This window comes from Heptranchias perlo, chromosome 38 (genome assembly GCF_035084215.1).
Source record: "Heptranchias perlo isolate sHepPer1 chromosome 38, sHepPer1.hap1, whole genome shotgun sequence".
NCBI classification, from domain to species: Eukaryota; Metazoa; Chordata; class Chondrichthyes; order Hexanchiformes; family Hexanchidae; genus Heptranchias; species Heptranchias perlo.
In genome coordinates this window covers 10343343-10367984 of record NC_090362.1, presented here as the reverse complement: position 1 = coordinate 10367984, position 24642 = coordinate 10343343, and the positions used below count along the sequence as shown (strand labels likewise).

The 24642-nt window shown below is 43.6% G+C and overlaps 1 protein-coding gene across 3 annotated transcripts in view; it reads left to right on the top strand.

Moving 5' to 3' along the window:
• LOC137304728 (leucine-rich repeat-containing protein 49-like) overlaps nucleotides 1–24642 on the top strand; it is a 238100-nt gene that overhangs the window by 119025 nt on the left and 94433 nt on the right. For all 3 annotated transcript variants that reach the window (XR_010958635.1, XR_010958634.1, XM_067973404.1), the window contains exon 11: nucleotides 1717–1800. Coding sequence is in view for 1 of the 3 variants with exons in the window: in XM_067973404.1 (XP_067829505.1) it covers nucleotides 1717–1800 (84 nt within the window). In the remaining 2 variants the exon portion in view is untranslated. The remainder of the gene's footprint in view (nucleotides 1–1716; nucleotides 1801–24642) is intronic.

Sequence of the window (24642 nt, the reverse complement as noted above, 5' to 3'; positions counted from 1 at the left end):
TCTGCCACCTCGAGCCAGGCTTTCTTGGTGGTAGAGGCAGGTCACTTCCTCCCGCCCGCCGGGGGGAAGATCTCTGTCCTCCCCCTCCTCCTCACCCCATCCAATAAGACCTGGAGTGAGGCATCATTAAACCTGGGAGCAGCCTTCCCCCTGGGCTGCTCCATGCTGTAATTTTGCCTATTTTCTGCAGCATCAGTCAGTGGAGGACTGCCCCTTTAAATAGGGATCCTCCAGCTGACAGCCTATGCTGCGCATGCGCAGTCCGCCTGCTGCGCAGCTTTCCAGCGCGAAACCCGGAAGCAAAGGTAAGTACCTTCAATCAAGCTGCAATCGCGTGCGGAGCACCCCGATTTCACTGGGCGCGTTACCCACGCGCCCATTCGATCCTCCGCTGCGAACCCGCCGCCCTCCTAATATCGGGCCCATAGTCTCAAACTTAGAAATGGGAGAGTGAAACAATAATTTAGATTTATGCAGAAGACGGTGAATGTGTGGAATAGTCTGCTGAAGGAGGCAAAGGGGCTGATTGTATCAGTAAATTCAAAAAACAGTTGGATAAATTCCTAGAGAAAAAATTGATAGAGGGATATAAGAAGCATTGTGGAATATGATATTTGCTAGAGACTGGGACTGGCTAGGTGGCCCACAGTTTTCTTTTCTTGTTCATAGTTGCCTGCCACAGAATATTATGCTAAAGTTGCATTGACAGTGTAGTGTGTCAACATGCTTTAGTATCTACAGGATGTGCAGTAAGGGCATGTTGAGTGGGCTGAAGTCACAAATTGTTAAAATCTCACTGACAGATGTTGGTATTTGCTATTGCTAGTCAAAATATTTGATACAGAAAATGTTACATGGTTGGTGACTACCAGTCATTAAGCGCAGATTGCCACCTTATTTATGAGCTTGTGAGCCATCTCAGGATTTTAACAACTTTCCTTGCATTTAGGCCTCTGACAGATGCTGTAAGATCAAGATGCTACAATTGCATCCCTTTTAGCAGCCTGGACTGATGTATCTTTACACAATTCTAATGGTATGCACATGGCTCAACCGCATGGGAGTTTTACTGTACTGTATCCATGCTATACCTCACCAGAGAGTGTTCGAGGGACAGCAAGGAAGGAGCTTCAACTGAACTTCTAATCTATACCTGACCTGAGAATGCTTGATGACGGTGTAAAGTGAGTTGTACCTGTTAGAGGGAACATCAACTCTGCATTTAACTGTGTGTACCTGACCTGGGAATGATTTGATGGGGCAGCGTACAGGGAACTTTATATCTAAACCTCGCTGCACCTGATCTGTGAGTACTTGATGATGAGACATGATGCTTAAGATTACATAGAATTACATAGAATGTACAGCACAGAAACAGGCCATTCGGCCCAACAGGTCCATGCCGGTATTTATGCTCCACATGAACCTCCTCCCTCCCTACTTCATCTAATCCTATATTAAGATTTTAAGAAGTCCTCCATTCCCTAGCCTTTGCCTTCGTTAAATTCAACATTCATTAAAAAGAGGATCCAGATTTGATGATTTAGCCATCCTCTTAGGTCTAATTTCACTGGTGTTGCAATATATTTGTGGTCACCAGTTATTGTACCCTCTTCACAGCTCTCTGAGCTGCTGCTGTTTCTAGTGAGTAGCCACTGATTGCTTTAAAGATAATGCATACATTTCCATTTCTAAAGTCATTTTATTTCTTCTCAGGAGGAAGAGAGGCGAATGGCATCAGTCATAGCCAGAAAAGAAGACGACAAAAAACGTGAAATCCACAAGCAGGCTATCCTGAAGGTAAAGACTAAAGGTTAGACCTGTAGAATAGGCAGTGGAGTATGGAATACTTCAATCCTGGGTACAATATGGTCAAGAGGAAGACAAGTATCCCTAATCAATTAGAATGGATGTGCAGCAATATATAAAAAAAAAGTAAACAAAAGAAAAACGATTTCTGGCTTTAGAGTTTGTCAAACAAAGGAAGCTTGGCTCATTGTCTGAGAGCAGAGTTAAATGGACAACAGGCTGGTTCTATCTCTTGTGGAAATAATGCATGTAACATAGCACATAGTTGAACAATTTATTAAATCCACCTCCCTAACATCAAGCTGTTTTACTGAAATATTTAATAGCTATTGTGGTCATGGTGAGTGTTAGATAAGTCCAGCTGAAACATCTGTATTAAAGTGCCGTCTTTGTACTTTACAGTCACCTGTACTGGACACAACACCGCGAGAAGCAGTGTGTGGGTTTTCGTATAGTAATTTTCGATTATCAGTACAACAGGTCCAACTATTTGTGAACTGTAATCACTATCCATGTTCAACAACAACAGGTTGCATTTATATAGCACCTTTAATGTAGAAAAACATCCCAAGAAGTTTCACAGAGACATAATCAAACAAATGAATGCCGAGCCAAAGAAGGAGATATAAGGAGGGGTGACCATTAGCTTTGTTGAAGAGGTGGGTTTTAAGGAGGGCCTTTAAGGAAGAGAGGGAGATGGAGAGGTTTAGGGAGGGAATTCCAGAGCATTGGGCCTAGGCAGCTGAAGGCACGGTTGCCAAAGGCGGGGAAGGATGCTAAAGACACCAGAGTCAGAGGAACAGACAGTTTGACGGGGGAGGTTACAGAGATAGGTAGGGGCGACAGGCTGACAGCACAGAGAATTGAGAGAGGTAGCTGGTGTCGTCAAGGTACATGTGGAAGCTGACCCCATTTCTTCCGATGATGTCGCCAAGGAGCAGCATGAAGGTTAGGAAGTGGAGGGAGCGAACATGCATTCCTGGTAAAAGGACAGTTTGTGGAATTATGAGATAATGTAATAAGAAGGAGTACTGAAGAGGTGATAGAAGAAGTTTTTGTTCATTCTAAATTGAGGAATGTATGTGCAGTTGATTAATGGCAGGATATGCATGTACATGTCTGAAAGTCCAAGGAGGAGCTACTTCAGGAAAAATCCATGTAAGTGAATTTTGCAATTTTTGTGAGACATGACGGTATCAGTAATATCTCAGGTGGTAGTACTTTCTATGCACAGAATGGCTTTATCATTTACCTACATGTCGAGTTTTCTGGACTCAAAATAATTCATTAGCCTAGGTTTTCCAGCATGCCAGGGTATGACTGCCAGGATGAACATGCCCTTAAATTAATATTTAAATAAAATGCCTGCTGGTTCTGCACACCAGAAAATGCAGCAGGGCTCCAAGTTGGCAGAGATCTGTTGGGGTGGGACCTTTGCACCCACTTGCCAGAATATCAGATAAAAATTGAGTGGTGTTTGTAGGAAAATCTATTGAATGTGAAGCACTTTGAGACGTTACTGGAAGACACAATCAGGTACAGTATAAATGTATGATTTGTTTTAAAATGTTCCTGTAAATCACAAGAATTCTGTCTTAAATGATTTTGCTTAGCATTTTGTGCAAGTTTTATTAGCTAGTAAGTGAACGTAATGCCAGGCTGGCATAGATCATGGAGTTGACCTTTCCTGGGGCTCATACAACAGAAGCCTGGTGATTGTTGCTTAATTAACCATAAATGTATATTCAGGGGTGGAGGAGGATGGGGAAATGTGTTTATTCCATATGTTGTTTTATTGATCATTTGGTCATTATTTAAAAAACCTTTGTGTTTAGCCAGCACCTCTAAACTAGCAGTTTGATAAGCAGAGAAACAGAAACATACTGGATCAGGATGCATGTGATGTTCAGATTATCTGAGAAAATATTAAAAATGAAAACACCCATTGGTATTAATCGGGATTCAACTAAGAATTTTATTAGGCTCTTGTTCTGCTTCATTCGTTATTGTTTTTTGATGATAAACATTTTTGTTGCTGTTCCTAGAGATTTGAACAGTTGAGTTCCTTCTTGATGTGAATGTGTGGACTGTAATTCATACTTTGCAAGGCCTTTAGTAAAACCAACCAAGCAAACAAGAAATCTATTTTAGTGTCATTTTTTTGTGTTTTTTTTTAACAAACACAAAAGAAGCCTGTAAAGTTGAAAATAAACGGACTGTATGCTCCCAGTAGTTCATGTTAGTTTAGTATAATACTGGCCGAGAAAACCTGAGCGACTCAAACAGCACCTTCTGGATGAACATAAACTGTGTTCGTTGAATTGAAAAAAAGTTCACACACATTTACATAAGTATTTAACTGTTAAGAGGGTTTAGATTTTATTACATAGCTGAATTTATGTTACATAAATAACATATATGGACTGACTTTTTTTAGTGTGCATACATATATCTACTATATATTAAAAACTGTGTACTGTCACAACCTTCTAATGGTATTTTGCCTTTAGATACAGGTGTTAGAGAAACATTATGTGATTCATTAATTTAAATGGCATCCCATCTAATGTTATGTGACCGATCTTAAGCCTCTACTGTGAAATTTTGATGCAATTCCTAACGTTGTCCACTGGACGATGCTGCAGCATTCCTTTCCTTGGAGAATGGGCAGACATGTTGGTTGGTAAAGCTAAATAAATGTAAATTCTCTCATTTCCTTAAGGCGCAAATAACATTAAAAAAAAACCATGTACCACACTCTGCTGGCTGCAAAATAGATCAAGTCTATCTCCCACCCCCTCCCCCACCAAAAGAATGGATGACAAAAGAATTATTATCGCCCAACAGATTTTGTGTAACGCTGAGATGGTGGACCAAATTAAATCTAAAGTGGAAAAGCACAAAGTAGCATCTCAGTTAGCAACGGTGAATGTAATTCATTGGGCCGAACTGCAACCGGACTGTTTGAAAGAAAGAAAATGTTTCAATGTCTGACTCAATTGGCTGATGGTAACTGGAAACCATAAGCAGTTATGCATGATGGTTGAAATGCGGCTGTTCCCCTGCCATATGCGAAAAAGACATTCTTACAACCCCTCCTCACGAACCAAAATTTCTGAGATCAACACACTGCCAACTACCACCCCCACCCCTCCTCAGACATTCCTGGATTGGACCCATAGGAACTGGAGTAAGCCATTCAGCCTCTCAAGCCTGTTCTACCATTCAATTAGATCATGGCTGATCTGTAACTCAACTCCATTTACCTGCCTTGGTTCCATATCCTTTAATACTTGATTGAGTTATTTGATGAAGTAACGGAGAGGGTTGATGAGGGTAGTGTGGTTGATGTAGTGTATATAGACTTTCAAAAGGTGTTTGATAAAGTGCCATGTAATAGACTTGTTAGCAAAATTGAAGCTGATGGGATTAAAGGGACATTGGCAGCGTGGATACGAAATTGGCTAAGGGACAGAAAGCAGAGAGTAGTGGTGACCAGTTGTTTTTCAGACTGGGGGGAAATGTGCAGTGGTGGCCACTAGGGGTCGATGTTAGGATCACTGCTCTTTTTGATATGTATTAATGACCTGGACTTGGTATGGAGGGTATCATTTCAAAGTTTGCAGATGACACAAAACTCGGAAACACTGTAAACAGCAAGGAAGATAGTAACAGACTTCAGGAGGACTTAGACAGACTGGTGAAATGGGCAGACACATGGCAGATGAAATTTAATGCAGAGAAGTGTGAAGTGATGCATTTTGGAAGGAAGAATGAAGAGAGGCAATATAAATTAAATGGTACAATTGTAAAGGGAGTGCAGGAACAGAGAGACCTAGGGGTACATATACACAAGTCTTTGAAGGTGGTAGGACAAGTTGATACGGCTGTTAATAAAGCATACCGGATCCTTAGCTTTATAAATAGAGGCATAGAGCACAAAAGCAAGGACGTTATGCTGAACATTTATAAATCACTGGTTAGGCCTCAGCTGGAGTATTGTGTTCATTTCTGGGCACCAGACTTTAGGAATGCTGTCAAGGCGTTGGAGAGGGTGCAGCGAAGATGTAGTAGAATGATACCAGGGATGAGAGACTTCAGTTATGTGGAGATACCAGAGAAGTTGAGGCTATTCTTCTCACAGCAGAGAAGGTTAAGGGGAGATTTAATAGAGGTGTTCAAAATTATGAAACGTTTTGATAGAGTAAATAAGGAGAAACTGTTTCCACTGGCAGGAGGGTTAGTAACCAGAGGACACAGATTTAAGGTAATTGGCAAAAGAACCAGAAGGGAGATGAGGAGAAATTTTTTTACGCAGCGAGTTGTTACGATCTGGAATGCACTGCCTGAAAGGGTGGTGGAAGCAGATTCAATAGTAACTGTCAAAAGGGAATTGGATAAATACTTGAAAAAGAAATATTTGTGAGCTATGGGGAAAAAACAGGGGAGTGAAACTAATTGGAATGCTTTTTTCAAAGAGCTGGCACAAGCACGATGGGCCTGATGGCCTCCTGTGCTGTATGTTCTACGATCCCCAGTTGCCCTGAGAACGTTTGGTGGAACGCCTTCTTGAACCGCTATAGCAGCTTGATACAACTTAGTGATTTGCTAGGCCAGTTCAGAGGGCAGTTAAGAGTCAACCACATTAGTGTGGGACTGGAGTCACATATAGGCCATAGAGTAAGGACGGCAGGTTTCCTTCCTTAACCTGCTGCTTTTATTTTTATTTTTAGATTGTTTTAACTATTCAAATTGTCAAACTGCCATGGTGGGTTTTGAACTTGCGTTTTTTGGATTACTAGTTTAGTAACATAACCACCACACTACCGTATCCACTTAGCTATCAGATGATTGGAATCTACAACCGTTAGATGAACCCACCCATTGAGATCCCAACCTCCTTCTCTGAGCACAACCCCACTCCCCCCCCGACCAAGCATCAATTAGCTGATTGGAGCCGACCTCCTTTCTCCGTCTCCATCCTCCTCATCATCACCCCCTTCCTCGAGTTCTCTCGCCCCCTATATTGTTTCCCTTCCCTCCTCCCACCTCATTTCTTTCCTCTCCCTCTGCTCCATCCCTCCTCTCCAACCCTCCTCTCTACCCCCACCCTTATCCTTGTTCCCTTCCCTTCCTTGCTCCTTCTTGCTCTCCTTCCTTGCTTGCCCGGTTGCCCCTCCCACTCCCCCTCCAACTCCCCACCACCTCCTCCTCACCCCAACCTTCATCCTCTTCCATTCTCCTTTTGCCTCCCCACTTACCTCCCCCTCCCTGTGCCCTTCATCCTCCCTCTCATCTGCCTCTTCTCTCCTTTCCTTACTTGGTCCAGTTTAATGACCACCCTTGCTCTAACGCTGCTCGACCTGATGGCTGCACTTGGTCTTGACTCCCTATTTGCAGATAAACTGGGAAAAAAAAATAGTTCAGTCCTTTTGTTAACATTGCATGTTTTGGCGCAAAGATCTGGGGCATTATGTGTATGTGTTTTCTAATACTTATTTCAAAAAAATTAAAACAGAAAATTATTTGGTTCAATTTTATATCACTTGCATGCAAAGGAGAAATTCACTTAGTAATATTGCACCATTCTGCCTCTAACAGACATTCTTGAGTTCTCCCATCCCGGGAACCACCCACATATCTCAGTAAGAAACATCTCACTGAAGAAATAAAACAGCTCCCATAATGGGTCAGCAACTTTTATGAAATGAATAGCTGAGCCATACAAACCAGAAAGGTGTCAGGTTTGATTGCTGAACTATGCTAGCCAGAGTGGCGGTATATGTGCCACTATTGGCCTCAGTATCACTGGGCTAGAGAAGGAAAATCAGCCTAGGTTCCTGCTCCTGATCACCATCCAGTGACTTTTGCTGGGATGTGAGTATTTGACTGTCAAATGAGAACAGAATTCGACTTTGCTGTGATGCACCTGTAGTTGAATAGCTTGCTGGCGTACACACATGAAGAATGGCCACTTGGGTAAATTACTGGAAGGCGATTGACAACAATGGAACGATACACCAGCAAGGAATCGCTGTCTGCAGAAGTGGAGAGGGGGTGAAAATTTATAAGAAATCCAGTCACTTTCTCCACTGTGGATTGGGGCAGTGGGTACCAGAGCTTGCTTTCATTTTAAAAGCTTTGTTTTCTAGCCAGGGCTTCACACCAGCTCCGTTTATAGAAGAACAATTCCCGTCTTTCTCAGTGTGAGATACCTTTGCTAGCTGATTTCTGTGCGCTGAACACAGTTTGTTGATTAGAAACCATGTTTGTTTTTGGAGCAAGATGATGCCTCAGACAGAATCTTAGAAATTACAGCACAGAATGGTCTATTTGGCCTATTGGGTCTGCGCTGCTGCTAGCTGTTCAATAATTTACAGTCTACTCTAACCCCATGTTCCTGTCCTATCCTTTATCTATGTATGCGGCTGACTCGTTACTAAAATTCTCTCACCAAGGATTTGCTCAGTATTGACAGCTCTGAGTTTTTACATTGCAGAAAGATTTGGATTCCTTACCCCCACAATTCTGTTTGGGTAAAACATGTTTCCTTGTTTGGATTCCTGGCTGATATTCACTACATTCAGCAGCTTAACTTTGATTTTGCTGTGTCTCATCTGCATGAAGTAAAATTTATGAGTGAAAAATGCAAGTTAGATCCACTTCCTGGTTCTCTGCCCCCTCCTTTGAATCCATGTGCCAGCTGTCTGATATCTGTGCTACTGAAATTTTGTTCCGAAGTGCTGAAAGATTACATTTAATTAGAATGAATTAGTTTGTTAAATTAGTTATTTTCTTCTAAAGATATTTGTCAACTTCGCATTCCTGCTAAAATATATATTGTGTGTTTTAACTCTGTCAAATGTACTGCTGCATTACTTCAATGGTGTGTATGGTGTAAACTAAATCAGGATGGCATGATTCCTGTGACACAGAATGGCATCTTCTATAAATATTTTATTTATTCTAAAACTTTTTATGACCTCGAACGGCATGTTATTTTGTTTTGAGCAATGTGCTCACAAGTTACCAAAGAAACAGCAGACCACAAAGATTGTTTTGAATGTCATCTCAAGAATTACTCAGTTTAGGAAGGTCACTGCCACCTCAGAGAAAATTACTAAAGCATTTATATAGCGCCTTTTGCATCCTTGGGACGTCCCAAAACTCTTTACAGCCAATGAAGTACTTTTGAAGTGTTGTCACTGTTGTAATATAGGGAAACGCGACAGCTAATTTGTGCACAGCACGATCCCACAATCAGCAATGAGATAAATGACTAGTAACCCATTTAAGTGATGTTGGTTGATGGATAAATATTGGCCAGGACACCCGGGGGAACGCCCCTGCTCTTTGAATATTTCCACAGTTTCACTCATCCGAAAGATGGCACCTCCGACAGTGCAGTAGTCCCTCAGCGTTATGCTGAAGTGTCAGCCTAGATTATATGCTTGTCTCTGGACTGGAGCTTTTGAACCCATGTCATTCTGGCTTAGAGGTGAGAATGCTACCACTGAGCCATAGTCTGTTACTACCATAGTTATTGTTGGTGCAAAGGTACCTCCATGGCAAGCATCAGGTTTCAGGGTGAAGAAACAGGTCAACAAAGTTTTTGGAAAACTCTAGAGATATCTCAACCATTGTTTGACAATGGTTGGCAAGTGTTAAAGTCCCCTTCACTGGAAGGTGCAGTTCAGGGGATGTTTGGGCATTTGTCTCCTGCGCCCTGCACTTAGCTTTACATAGAGTGTTCCTTCTCCGTAACAGGCTGGAATGTAAACGAGAGGTTCAGTGTAACTTGTCTTTTAACATTGCTTCCCCTCTGTTTGTGAAGGTGTTTAACTTCTACTAGGTTCCTCCCTCAATAATAAATCATTAAGTAAGAGAAGAAACTAATGATTTATTATTCATATCAACAGCTGATTTTTGAAACTGCCCCACCAAAGTACTGCCTGGTTGAGACTTGTTTGGTGGTTGCTTAACTGTAATGTAATCTGAAGACTGGGTTTAATTGTAGATTTGTCAATTCTTACTTGTTTAGAGTCAGACTTATGCTCTTGGGTTTAAAAATATCACTTATTTTGATCCGTCTCATTTGAAAATAAACCCACCTCTGTGTGTTAAACGAGTTTGTGATTTGTCTCATTGTTTTTGATCATATGTTTCACTCCCAACATTTCTGTGCTGTTGAACGTTCTGGCTAATTGTTTCTGTGATATCTGAATTCACAGCGAAAGTGTCAGCACACCAAGGAGTTTTCTGAAATAGCAACTGTTGGAACTACCTCCTGAATGGATGCACAGTTTCATTTGCTTGAGGTATCATTGATATATCACAGTACCCCATGGTTGGTCATTGTTGATATATCTTTTCTTATTTGCTGGAGGGTGTAACCAGTTATGTCCCCTTACTTACTATTAGTTACTAACAGTTCAGAAGGTAATCTGATTCTCAGTTGGATGGAAGTTGTGCATTTTGTGATTTCCCTGCATTTATACCCATCTGTATTAGACAACTGGGCAATGACATATTTGGTTCATTTAGATGGCTTTATTCACAAAGAGGATCCAATTTTATGGACACTTCTAACATGTCACACCAACCCTCCATCAGTATAAGTTTTGAAGCATATCCGAGCATGTTGCCAGATCTCTAGATGCAACTTGGAAATTTTTTAATGCTGTGTTACACTTACAATTTCTATTAGCATGAGAGACCTTTGTTTGAGTGTCAATATGAGAATCAATTGATACTTGGGTCCAGTATATCCAGGGAATCCCATTAGTGTCCAGCATTCTGTCCTTTTGTGATTGAAACTTGATAGTATTTGAATTATGCTCCTTATCTTTAGACTTCCCAATGTCAGCATCGTCATTCAAAATACACTGATGGATTCACAATTGCTGAGTGATTATCAAAAATTTTGATTTCTGTTTGATTAGTTGATTATTTATTTTCTGAATTATTAAATGATTTCCTTTTTTATAAATTTTGTTTTATAAATAGCACATTGCTGTAGGGTTGATTCTGAAGTGATTCTGAATGTAATGGACTGCTGTGTACCCATGCAAAGCAGAGGTACTAAGCTTAAAGGCACTCCTGTCTGGTTGAATGGGACTACCAGGCAACTCATAAAGAAGAATAAAATGGTATTTAAGGCCATGAAGCAAAATGGCACAGAATTAAGTTGGATTCAATACCAAATGGCATATTGGAGTGTAAAAGTGGGAAACAAAATGGCAATGAAATATTTCAAATTGAATATGGCAAGAGAAGTGAAGGACAATAATAAGATGTTTAGTTATGTTATGAGAATAAAATGAGGGATTGAGTGGGGCCACTGGAAGTGGGATTGGGTGATTGCGTGACAACTGATGCTACAGAGGCTGCAAAGTGCTAAATTAGTTTTTTTACCTCAGTTGTTACCAAGGAGGAGACGGGTAAATTATTTGTTCTGAAAACGCAACTAGAGGGTGTTGCAGAAGTAAGTTGTGGCACTATTCACATCAACAACAACAACAAGTTGCATTTATATAGCGCCTTTAACATAGTAAAACATCCCAAGGCGCTTCACAGGAGCGACTATCAAACAAAATTTGACACCGAGGAGATATTAGGACAGGTGACCAAAAGCTTGGTTAAAGAGGTAGGTTTTAAGGAGCGTCTTAAAGGAGGAAAGAGAGGTGGAGAGGTTTAGGAAGGGAATTCTAGAGCTTAGGGCCTAGGTACCTGAAGGTATAGCCACCAATGGTGGAGTGATTAAAATCGGGGATGCGCAAGAGGCAAGAATTGGAGGGGCGCAGAGATCGCAGATCTGTAGGGCTGGAGGAGGTTACAGAGATAGGGAGGGGCCTGTCCATGGAGGGATTTGAAAATAAGGATGAAAATTTTAAAATCGAGTTGTTCCCGGACCAGGAGCCAGCATGATTGTTGAACAGTTGTGCAAATAAATCTCAGGCCGGATAAGATGCATCCGTGAATCCTTAAGGAACTAAGGGAGGAAATTGCAGGAACTCTGGCACACATCTTCCAGAAATCATTGAATACTGGAGAGGTATTTGGGGACTGGAAAAAGGCAGATAGAATCTTGAATCTTACAGCACAGAAGGAGGCCGTTCGGCCCATCGTGCCTGTGCCAGCTCTTTGAAAGAGCTGTCCAATTAGTCCTATTCCCCCCTGCTCTTTCATCATAGCCCTGTAAATGTTTCCTTTGCAAGTATATATCCAATTCACTTTTGAAAGTTACGATTGAATCTGTTTTTACTGCCCTTTCAGGCAGTGCATTCCAGATTGTAATAACTCTGCGTAAATGTTAATCCTTTATTTAAAAAAAGGTAGCAAAAGTGACCCAGGAAGCTACAGACCAGTGAATTTGATGTCCATTCTGGAAACCCTTATTCAAGATAAGGTCATGGAGCATCTGGATAGAAATAAAATCATAAAAGGTCGTCAATATGGGTTCATGAAGGGGCGGTCTTGTCAATCTAATTCAGTGGTTTTCTTTGAGGGTGTGACAAAGGAGCTTGGTAGGGTAAGACAGTGGATGTGGTGTACTTGGATTTCGGTAAGACCTTTAATAGAGTTCCTCTGGAAAGGCTGGTACTGAAAATAAAAAAAAGCGGGAATCAGTGGAAATATTTTACAATGGATATGTAATTGGTTGACCAATAGAACCCTGACGGCGGAGTTACAGGGATTGTCACCAGCCTGGGAGAATGTTACCAGTGGGGTCTCACAGGGGTCTGTTATGGGACCTCTTGTTTAATATCTTTATAAGCAATCTGGAACTGGGAATCACAAGCACCATGGCTAAATTTGCAGATGAAAAAAAGGTAATGAAAGTGGTAGTCTGGATAAGCTACAGGAGTATTTGAACATATGGGAATTGGGCAGACAGATGGCAGATGAAATTCACTGTAGAGAAATGCAAAGTGCTTCACATGGGGACAAAAAAACTCCAGGAAGGGACTGTTACTTAAATGGAAAGAAAATAATGTGCATGGAAAATGAAAGATCCGTGAGTCAATGAATAATTATGTGGCAGTGAATAAAGCAAATCGGATGTTGGGATGTATTAAAAGGTCAATATTGAGCCAAAATAGTGAAGTAACCTGCAACTTTATAAACCATTGGTGTGACCAAACTTAGAATACTGTGTACAGTTCTGGTTGTCACAGTACAAAAAGGATATTGCAACTATTGAAAGGATACAGAAGAGAGCAACCAGAATTATTGAGGGGATGGAGTTTGGATTATGAGGAGCGATTATATAAATTGGGCTTGTTCTCACTGGAAAAGAGAAGATTGAGAGGTGATATGATCGCTGTATTTAGGATTCTAAAGGCACTGGATAATGTCGACCATGACCAGTTGTTTTATCTTGTCCAGAACAGTAGAACCAGAGGACATGGCCTGCGCTTGAAGGGGGGTAAATTCAAAACTAATCTGCGGAAACATTATCAGTGAGCGAGTGGTCAATCTATGGAACAGACTCCCGAGGGAGATAGTGGAAGTAGATAGTGTTAATACATTCAAATGCAAATTAGATAGATTTCTTTCAGTAAATAATATTTTGGGATATGTATATGAATATGAGACAAGACATATAGTATATGTACCATGGTTGGGAGGGAAAAGGTGACTTTGGACCTAAGCTTTTCATCAGTGGGGTTTTCTTCGCCTTATGTTTGGGTCTGCTGTAGACTCATTGATAGAGATTGATTGCTATGATTAGTCAACAACTCCATTATCGATGTATCATGGGACTACCAGGATGGTAGAAGGTGAACTAGATGGACCTTGGTCTTTTCTCGTCTAGCGATTCCTATGTTCCAATAATTATGTAAGTTAATTGCCAAAGCAGAGTGAACCTGACTAGGTTTCCCATGTTTTTTGGTTGATGGAGAGAGCCCTAAATGGGGAGAGTCATTTTAACAGAAGAAAATAAACTTTAACATTATAGAAATTATTTTCTATCTTCAGATGAAGAATAATTGTATCCTATAGTTTTTAATCCTTTCCCAGCTGAAGGGTTTTTCTACAAAAATTTCAATTAGACCATGTTACTGGGCAATTGTGATATTTTTCCTGGATCACATAACTTTGGGTTCAGTAGTATATTGGTTATGGTACTGAACTAACAACCCTAGAGTTCCTGAGTTCACATCTCACTATGGCATATTGTGAAATTGAATTCAATAAATCTGGTCATTTATGGGCCAGCACCAAAAAAACAATGACGATTCAGGCCGTAAAATAAAGCTGTTTCCAGTGGGGTTCCGCAAGGCTCAGTACTAGGTCCCTTGCTTTTTGTGGTATATATTAATGATTTGGACTTGAATGAGGGGGGCTTGATCAAGAAGTTTGCAGATGATACAAAAATTGGCCATGTGGTTGATAGTGAGGAGGAAAGCTGTAGACTGCAGGAAGATATCAATGGACTGGTCAGTTGGACAGAAAAGTGGGAAGTAGAATTCAATCCGGAGAAGTGTGAGGTAACTCATTTGGGGAGGGCAAACAAGGCAAGGGAGTACACAATAAATTTGAGGATACTGAGAGGTGTAGAGGAACAAAGGGACCTTGGAGATCCCTGAAGGTCTCAGGACAGGTAGATAAGGTGGTTAAAAAGGCATATGGGATACTTTCCTTTATTAGCCGAGGCATAGAATATAAGAGCAGGGAGGTTATGCTAGCAGTGTATAAAACATTGGTTAGTCACAGCTTGAGCACTGCGTACAGTTCTGGTCATCACATTACAGGAAAGATGTGATTGCACTAGAGAGGGTACAGAGGAGATTTACGAGGATGTTACCAGAGCTGGAGAATTTTAGCTATGAGAAAATATTGGATAGGCTGTGGTTGTTTTCTTTGGAGCAAAGGAGGCTGAGGGGAGATTTAATTGAGGTATATAAAATTATGACGAGACTAGATAGAGTGGATAGGAAGGCCCTATTTCCCTTAGCAGAGGGGTCAGTGACCAGGGGGCATAGATTTAAAGTAATTTGTAGAAGGATGAGACAGGAGCTGAGGAGAAATCTTTTCAACCAGAGGGTGGTGGGGGTCTGGAACTCACTGCCTGTAAGGGTGGTAGAGGCAGAAACCCTCAGCTTATTTAAAAAGTACTTGAATGAGCACTTGAAATGCTGTAAACTACAAGGCTACGGACCAAGTGCTGGAAAGTGGGATTAAAATGGATAGCTCTTTTTTTGGCCAGCCAAATGGCCTCTTTCTGTGCCGTAATTTTCTATTATTCTATGAATATCTTTCGGGGAAGGGATCCTGCCAATCCTACTAGGTCTGCCCTACATGTAACTCCAGTCCACACTATATGGTTTACTCTTAATACCCTCAAGGCAACTGGGGGTGGGCAGTAAATATTGCCTTGCCAGAGTCGCCCACATCCCATGAACAATTAAAAAAAAATTCTAAGCCCTCTTTCATTCAACAAATACCTTGCATGCCCCTGTCAGGCTGAGATGGTGTATTGATATGTTCAGGTAGGAGAGGAACGATCCCTGTAGATTGCTGTTGCATAGAGTTAAAATAATTGCAGCCACAAAGGTTAATTTGGGAGCAGAGCCCAGCTCCTACTGACGTGAGATGTTTTGACCATGACATTATAGAGATGAATTGTGACCATAATTGATCGATATTGGGGATGCTGTGGTGCTCTAGGAACCTGTAGTTGATGTGATAGATAGTGACACACCATATAAGATTGGAAGAATCAAAGGAACACAAGGTGAAACGAAAGGAGGGGAGGAATTGAGAGGATTATCAGCAAGGTTACTAGAAATTTGTTGCTTAAAGTGATGGTCGTGGTGTGCTGAAGCAAAGAAAACAATAGTGAATCAACATCTGACCATGTTATCTGGACAACATGCTCCCATCACACACAGAAACAAAACCAGCGATGAGATGGATACAGTAGCAGCACTAGTTGAACACTAACCATAAGGGTACCTAGTTCCCAGATATCTTAGTTCATTTTAAAACAAAAGGTTCGTACACTACAAGAAACAGAGGTGCTTATGTCATAGTCTGTTCTCCAACTCCATGGGACTACCCTTTTGTGGTTCCACTCCGGCGTATCCGACAGCAGCCAGCATTACTCGCTGTGTGTGGGATGTCTGAACATGGAGCACTATACATGTGTGATGTTTGTACCTGGAGCATTGTGTGTGCACTGTCTGTACTTTTTACACTGAGTGGTGTGGGATGTCTGTACAGCGAATGTTGTGTGTGCGATATCTGTAGATTGAGCACTGTTTGTGTGGGATGTCTGTACATCGAGCACTGTGTGTGTGGGATGTCTGTACATCGAGCACTGTGTGTGTGGGATGTTTGTACATTGAGCGCTGTGTGTGGGATGTTTGTACATCGAGCGCTGTGTGTGGGATGTTTGTACATCGAGCGCTGTGTGTGGGATGTCTACATGGAGCACACTGCGTGTGTGATATCTGTACTTGGGAAATGCGTCAATGTGTGTGGGATGTCTACATGGAGCACACTGCGTGTGTGATATCTGTACTCAGGAAATGCGTCAATGCCAGATTCATCAGCCGCACTCAGAAGACAGTCCAGAATGTCACCCGAGCACAACGCAACGCCATCAACGCTCTCAAGACCAACCGCAACATCGTCATCAAACCAGCGGACAAAGGAGGAGCCATTGTCATACAGAACAGAACGGACTATTGCAAAGAAGCATACCGACAACTGGACAACCAGGAACACTACAGACGGTTACCCGCAGACCCGACCAAAGAACACACCCACCAGCTCAACAAACTGATCAAGACCTTCGATCCAGACCTTCAAAACATCCTACGCACTCTCATCCCACGTACTCCCCGCGTGGGAGACTTCTACTGCCTCCCAAAGATACACAAAGCCAACACACCCGGACGTCCTATCGTATCAGGCAACGGAACCCTGTGTGAGAACCTCTCTGGATACATCGAGGGCATCCTGAAACCCATCGTACAGGGAACCCCCAGCTTCTGTCGCGACACTACAGACTTCCTACAAAAACTCAGTACCCACGGACCAGTTGAACCAGGAACACTTCTCACCACGATGGACGTCTCGGCACTCTACACCAGTATCCCCCACGATGACGGCATCGCTGCGACAGCATCAATACTCAACACCAACAACAGCCAATCTCCAGACGCCATCCTACAACTCATCCGTTTCATCCTGGATCACAATGTCTTCACCTTCGATAACCAGTTCTTTACCCAAACACACGGAACAGCCATGGGGACCAAATTCGCACCCCAATACGCCAACATTTTCATGCACAAGTTCGAGCAGGACTTCTTCACTGCACAAGACCTCCAACCAACACTATACACCAGATACATCGACGATATTTTCTTTCTATGGACCCACGGCAAGGAATCACTAAAGAGACTACACGATAACATCAACAAGTTCCATCCCACCATCAAGCTCACCATGGACTACTCCTCAGAATCAGTTTCTTTCTTGGACACACGAATCTCCATCAAAGACGGGCACCTCAGCACCTCACTCTACCGCAAGCCCACGGACAACCTCACGATGCTCCACTTTTCCAGCTTCCACCCTAACCACGTCAAAGAGGCCATCCCCTATGGACAGGCCCTGCGAATACACAGGGTCTGCTCAGACGAGGAGGAACGCGATGGACACCTACAGACGCTGAAAGACGCCCTAGTAAGAACGGGATATGACGCTCGACTCATCGATCGACAGTTCCGACGGGCCACAGCAAAAAATCGCATAGACCTCCTCAGGAGACTAACACGGGATGCAACCAACAGAGTACCCTTTGTCGTCCAGTACTTCCCCGGAGCGGAGAAACTACGCCATGTTCTCCGCAGCCTTCAACATGTCATCAATGAGGACAAACACCTCGCTATGGCCATCCCCACACCTCCACTACTCGCCTTTAAACAGCCACCCAACCTCAAACAGACCATCGTTCGCAGCAAATTACCTAGCTTTCAAGAGAACAGCGTCCACGACACCACACAACCCTGCCACGGTAACCTCTGCAAGACATGCCAGATCATCGACACAGATACCACCATCACACGAGAGGACACCACCCACCAGGTGCATGGTTCATACTCCTGTGACTCGGCCAACGTTGTCTACCTCATACGTTGCAGGAAAGGATGCCCCAGAGCATGGTACATTGGCGAGACCATGCAGACGCTGCGACAACGGATGAACGGACACCGCGCAACAATCGCCAAACAGGAGGGTTCCCTCCCAGTCGGGGAACACTTCAGCAGTCATGGACATTCATCCACCGACCTTCGGGTAAGCGTTCTCCAAGGCGGCCTTCGAGACACACGACAACGCAAAATCGTCGAGCAGAAATTGATAGCCAAGTTCCGCACCCATGAGGACGGCCTCAACCGGGATCTTGGGTTCATGTCACGCTACACGTTACCCCACCAGCGAACAAATGTTATCTGTTTTTAATATAACGGGTCAGTTGCTGTCTTTTCTATGTTTCTACCTCTCTATCTCTGTTTTTTTTTTGTTTGTTGGTTTTTTTTTGGTGATTTGTATATTCTGTGAGACCTGGCAGGTAACACCTGTCTGTCTGCACACTGATTGCCTTGGCAACGGGCAGTTGAAAAAACTGTCTGTACTCACCAAGCATTGTTCTGTGAATTATAAATGCGATTTCATTTCGAGGACTTCATTTCACATCGTTCACCTGAGGAAGGGGGAAGCCTCCGAAAGCTTGTGAATTTAAAATAAAATTGCTGGACTATAACTTGGTGTTGTAAAATTGTTTACAATTGTCAACCCCAGTCCATCACCGGCATCTCCACATCATGACTACCATCGACACCACAAACTGCCGGCTCACAGTGGAAAGGATATCCAAGAAGATCGCGCATTTAGACACAGACATCAAGTTTTTACAGAGCTGCAAGAAAGCAGGCAAGATCCCGAAAGGACTCCAGATCACGAACCCACTCAGGTCCACATACAACTCGGATTACGCTGAGAGACTCTGCCGCCGTACCTCTCGCACACTCCGCAACCATCTCATACACCAACTCTACAGCAGACGCCACAACCTCGAAACCAAGATAGAGTCCATACTCTCAACCTGTACTCAGGACACAGCAGACCAGCTACGTTATACCGCCAAACAGACGAGGCAACGGAACTACGCTGCCTACATGAAAACCAAGAGCAGGAAGCTTGAGAAACTCGGCATCACCACCAGCATCGACCAAGCTTCCCCCGGTACCACGGTTGCAACCACAGGGAAGTCTATTGTCAATTTGTCCGACCACACCCTTCAACCAGACGAAATCGAAGTTCTCAGCCGAGGGCTCAATTTCTGCCCCACTACCAAAATGGACCCCACTAGTCTCGCGGCGGACACAGAGGAATTCATCAGGAGAATGAGGCTCCGGGAATTCTACCACAAACCCCAAGATTTCAGCAGCGAACCCAATGAGACAATCAACGATCCGGAACAGCAGACAGAGGGATCCGCGGTACAGCAACCGAAGAGGAAAGAGTCAAACTGGACTCCTCCGGAGGGTCGCTGCCCTCAGCTTGACATGTATGCTCAAGCTATCAGGAAATGCGTCAATGCCAGATTCATCAGCCGCACTCAGAAGACAGTCCAGAATGTCACCCGAGCACAACGCAACGCCATCAACGCTCTCAAGACCAACCGCAACATCGTCATCAAACCAGCGGACAAAGGAGGAGCCATTGTCATACAGAACAGAACGGACTATTGCAAAGAAGCATACCGACAACTGGACAACCAGGAACACTACAGACGGTTACCCGCAGACCCGACCAAAGAACACACCCACCAGCTCAACAAACTGATCAAGACCTTCGATCCAGACCTTCAAAACATCCTACGCACTCTCATCCCACGTACTCCCCGCGTGGGAGACTTCTACTGCCTCCCAAAGATACACAAAGCCAACACACCCGGACGTCCTATCGTATCAGGCAACGGAACCCTGTGTGAGAACCTCTCTGGATACATCGAGGGCATCCTGAAACCCATCGTACAGGGAACCCCCAGCTTCTGTCGCGACACTACAGACTTCCTACAAAAACTCAGTACCCACGGACCAGTTGAACCAGGAACACTTCTCACCACGATGGACGTCTCGGCACTCTACACCAGTATCCCCCACGATGACGGCATCGCTGCGACAGCATCAATACTCAACACCAACAACAGCCAATCTCCAGACGCCATCCTACAACTCATCCGTTTCATCCTGGATCACAATGTCTTCACCTTCGATAACCAGTTCTTTACCCAAACACACGGAACAGCCATGGGGACCAAATTCGCACCCCAATACGCCAACATTTTCATGCACAAGTTCGAGCAGGACTTCTTCACTGCACAAGACCTCCAACCAACACTATACACCAGATACATCGACGATATTTTCTTTCTATGGACCCACGGCAAGGAATCACTAAAGAGACTACACGATAACATCAACAAGTTCCATCCCACCATCAAGCTCACCATGGACTACTCCTCAGAATCAGTTTCTTTCTTGGACACACGAATCTCCATCAAAGACGGGCACCTCAGCACCTCACTCTACCGCAAGCCCACGGACAACCTCACGATGCTCCACTTTTCCAGCTTCCACCCTAACCACGTCAAAGAGGCCATCCCCTATGGACAGGCCCTGCGAATACACAGGGTCTGCTCAGACGAGGAGGAACGCGATGGACACCTACAGACGCTGAAAGACGCCCTAGTAAGAACGGGATATGACGCTCGACTCATCGATCGACAGTTCCGACGGGCCACAGCAAAAAATCGCATAGACCTCCTCAGGAGACTAACACGGGATGCAACCAACAGAGTACCCTTTGTCGTCCAGTACTTCCCCGGAGCGGAGAAACTACGCCATGTTCTCCGCAGCCTTCAACATGTCATCAATGAGGACAAACACCTCGCTATGGCCATCCCCACACCTCCACTACTCGCCTTTAAACAGCCACCCAACCTCAAACAGACCATCGTTCGCAGCAAATTACCTAGCTTTCAAGAGAACAGCGTCCACGACACCACACAACCCTGCCACGGTAACCTCTGCAAGACATGCCAGATCATCGACACAGATACCACCATCACACGAGAGGACACCACCCACCAGGTGCATGGTTCATACTCCTGTGACTCGGCCAACGTTGTCTACCTCATACGTTGCAGGAAAGGATGCCCCAGAGCATGGTACATTGGCGAGACCATGCAGACGCTGCGACAACGGATGAACGGACACCGCGCAACAATCGCCAAACAGGAGGGTTCCCTCCCAGTCGGGGAACACTTCAGCAGTCATGGACATTCATCCACCGACCTTCGGGTAAGCGTTCTCCAAGGCGGCCTTCGAGACACACGACAACGCAAAATCGTCGAGCAGAAATTGATAGCCAAGTTCCGCACCCATGAGGACGGCCTCAACCGGGATCTTGGGTTCATGTCACGCTACACGTTACCCCACCAGCGAACAAATGTTATCTGTTTTTAATATAACGGGTCAGTTGCTGTCTTTTCTATGTTTCTACCTCTCTATCTCTGTTTTTTTTTTGTTTGTTGGTTTTTTTTTTTTTGGTGATTTGTATATTCTGTGAGACCTGGCAGGTAACACCTGTCTGTCTGCACACTGATTGCCTTGGCAACGGGCAGTTGAAAAAACTGTCTGTACTCACCAAGCATTGTTCTGTGAATTATAAATGCGATTTCATTTCGAGGACTTCATTTCACATCGTTCACCTGAGGAAGGGGGAAGCCTCCGAAAGCTTGTGAATTTAAAATAAAATTGCTGGACTATAACTTGGTGTTGTAAAATTGTTTACAATTGTCAACCCCAGTCCATCACCGGCATCTCCACATCTGTACTTGGAGCATTGAGGAGTGTGGGATATCTGTACACAGAGCACTGTGTGGTGGGATGTCTCTATATCGAGCGCTGTATGTGTGGGATGTCTGTACATCGAGTGCTGTATGTGTGGGATGTCTGTACATCGAGTGCTGTGTGTGGGATGTCTACATCAAGCGCTGTGTGTGTGGGATGTCTGTACTTGGAGCACTGTGTGGTGTGGGACGTCTGTACAGCAAGTGCTGTGTGCAGGATGTCTGTACATCAAGCCGTGTTTGTGTGGGATGTCTGTAAATCGAGCAGAGTGTGGTGTGGGATGTCTGTAAATCGAGCAGAGTGTGGTGTGGGATGTCTGTACATGGAGCACTGTGTGTGGGATGTCTGTACATGGAGCACTGTGTGTGGGATGTCTGTACATGGAGCACTGTGTGTGGGATGTCTGTACATGTAGTACTGTGTGTGGGATGTCTGTACATGGAGCACTGGGTGTGGGATGTCTGTACACGGAGCACTGTGTGGGGGATGTCTGTACACGGAGCACTGTGTGTGAGGGATGTCTGTACATGGAGCACTGTGTGTGAGGGATGTCTGTACATGGAGCACTGTGTGTGAGGGATGTCTGTACATGGAGCACTGTGTGTGAGGGATGTCTGTACATGGAGCACTGTGTGGTGGGATGTCTGTACATGGAGCACTGTGCGTGTGGGATGTCTGTACATGGAGCACTGTGCGTGTGGGATGTCTGTACATGGAGCACTGTGCGTGTGGGATGTCTGTACATGGAGCACTGTGTGGCGTGGGACATCTGTACATGGAGCACTGTGTGGTGTGGGACATCTGTACATGGAGCACTGTGTGTTTGATGTCTATACATGGAGCACTGTGGGGTGTGGGATGTCTGTACATGGAGCACTGTGGGGTGTGGGATGTCTGTACATGGAGCGGTGTGGGATGTCTGTACATGGAGCGCTGTGGGGTGTGGGATGTCTGTACATGGAGCACTGTGGGGTGTGGGATGTCTGTACATGGAGCGGTGTGGGATGTCTGTACATGGAGCGCTGTGGGGTGTGGGATGTCTGTACATGGAGCAGTGTGTGTGAGATGTCTGTACACGGAGCACTGAGGGGTGTGTGATAGCTGTACACGGAGCACTGAGGGGTGTGGGAAGTCTGTACATGGAGCACTGTGTGTGTGGGATGTCTCTAGCTCGAGCGCTGTGTTGCTGTATCATTATTTATGATATAAATTCCCAGAAAACTTTTGCTGTTTCAAATAATTAGGATTAGTTCTGTATAAAAATAGGCTTTACTTTGACAATATTCCCTGAAAAAATTACATTATTGTACTTAACTCTACCTGGGTTATTTTTTCATGAAAAAGGTCAGCATCATGTTGACAAGCATGTATATACAGTCTGAAAGTATTTTGTATTGTGAATTCTGATTGCAGTACAGTATAAACTTTATATTGATACTTTTGGTCACTTGTATAGAGTTCAATGCGTTTTAAGTTCTTTTGCTGACATGTTTACGCAATAATGATTTTAAAGGATTAGCCGGCTCTTATTAATGGGCCTATAAAACATGTGGCCAGTATTTGTATTTATTGTTCCTTCAGAGTCAGTTTAGTGTGTTTATTTATAATTCACTCTGTGCATAACTTGGTGACATTTTATACTTATGTGGTGGGAGGTTAAAGTCTTGGTTCAAACATGGGTCAGCGCCACCCTGAAATTGTGCTATAGTCAGTTGGCTGTTAGCAGGTAAGTTCAGTGCTGACAGCACCAGCACAAGGAAAATGATTATCTTGAAGCTCGCAGACTACAAATTTTAGTCAGCCCTATATAGGAGGTCCTCCAGCCTGACTTTGACCATTCTGATGAAGAGTCCCACCTGAAACATTGACTTGATTTCTCTCCAGAGGATGTGCATTCTCTGCTTTTAATTTTTTATTTCAGAATTCTAGTATTTGTGGATTTGTGGTTAAGTTTCCCCTCCTGACTAATACAGGATTTCAATATCAGGTTTTACAGGCCAACTATACGGTATCAGTAACCTTACAAAAACCCTGTAATACTGCCAAGCTACTGCTGGTCATTGCATCTCAACCCCCTCTTTGTTTATCTCTTGTATCACAGTACGGTCTTTGTGCTATCCTGTACATAACTGGAGTGTAAGGTGTCCCTCCACTTTGTACTGCTGAGTCTGTGCTAAATTCCTTTTGAGTCCTTGCTCATACACTAAGAGCCCCGGTAGTAGGTTATAAAGACAGATCCCATCGACGTCTTTGCATTTGAGTTCATCAGTAAATGGAACAGCTCTGTCCGCGGACTAGTGTTGCTTAGTAACAGAAGGTAGTAAATTGTTTGGGGGATGAAGGCAGTCCCCAGAAAACAAATTTAAAATTACATCCCATGGAAACTAGTTATTCTGAAAACATAAACAAAAGAAAATTGCACAAAAAATCATATTGCAACAATGTTGTGAATTACTCCAAGATTATGATACTTCAAAAGTGATGATGTGCCTTTAGTTTTATTGTGTTGCCCGTCATACAGCACCTCACAAGATTAGTAAACAATAAACCAGGGGTTGAAGTTCCAGTTGCACTAACACATTAAATAAATGGGCTAATGTCTTTGTTAAAATAGAATGTCACACAACTCCATTAATGCACTTGCTACTAAATACCACAGTCAACCCTCAAAACTCATAAAAAGATGATTGTAAGAATTTACTGATGTAGATATTTTGCTGTTAAATCCTGGACTAACAGACAGTTTATGTAGTTTGTCAGTAACTGAGACAATTTAAACCAGGTTAATAAATCAACTCTTGAAAACCCTATTTATGTAGGATAATAACTGCAAATAGGTACAGCAGCAAATCAGTGTTACCTTATCCTGTTAATACGACAAAGGAAAACTATTGAA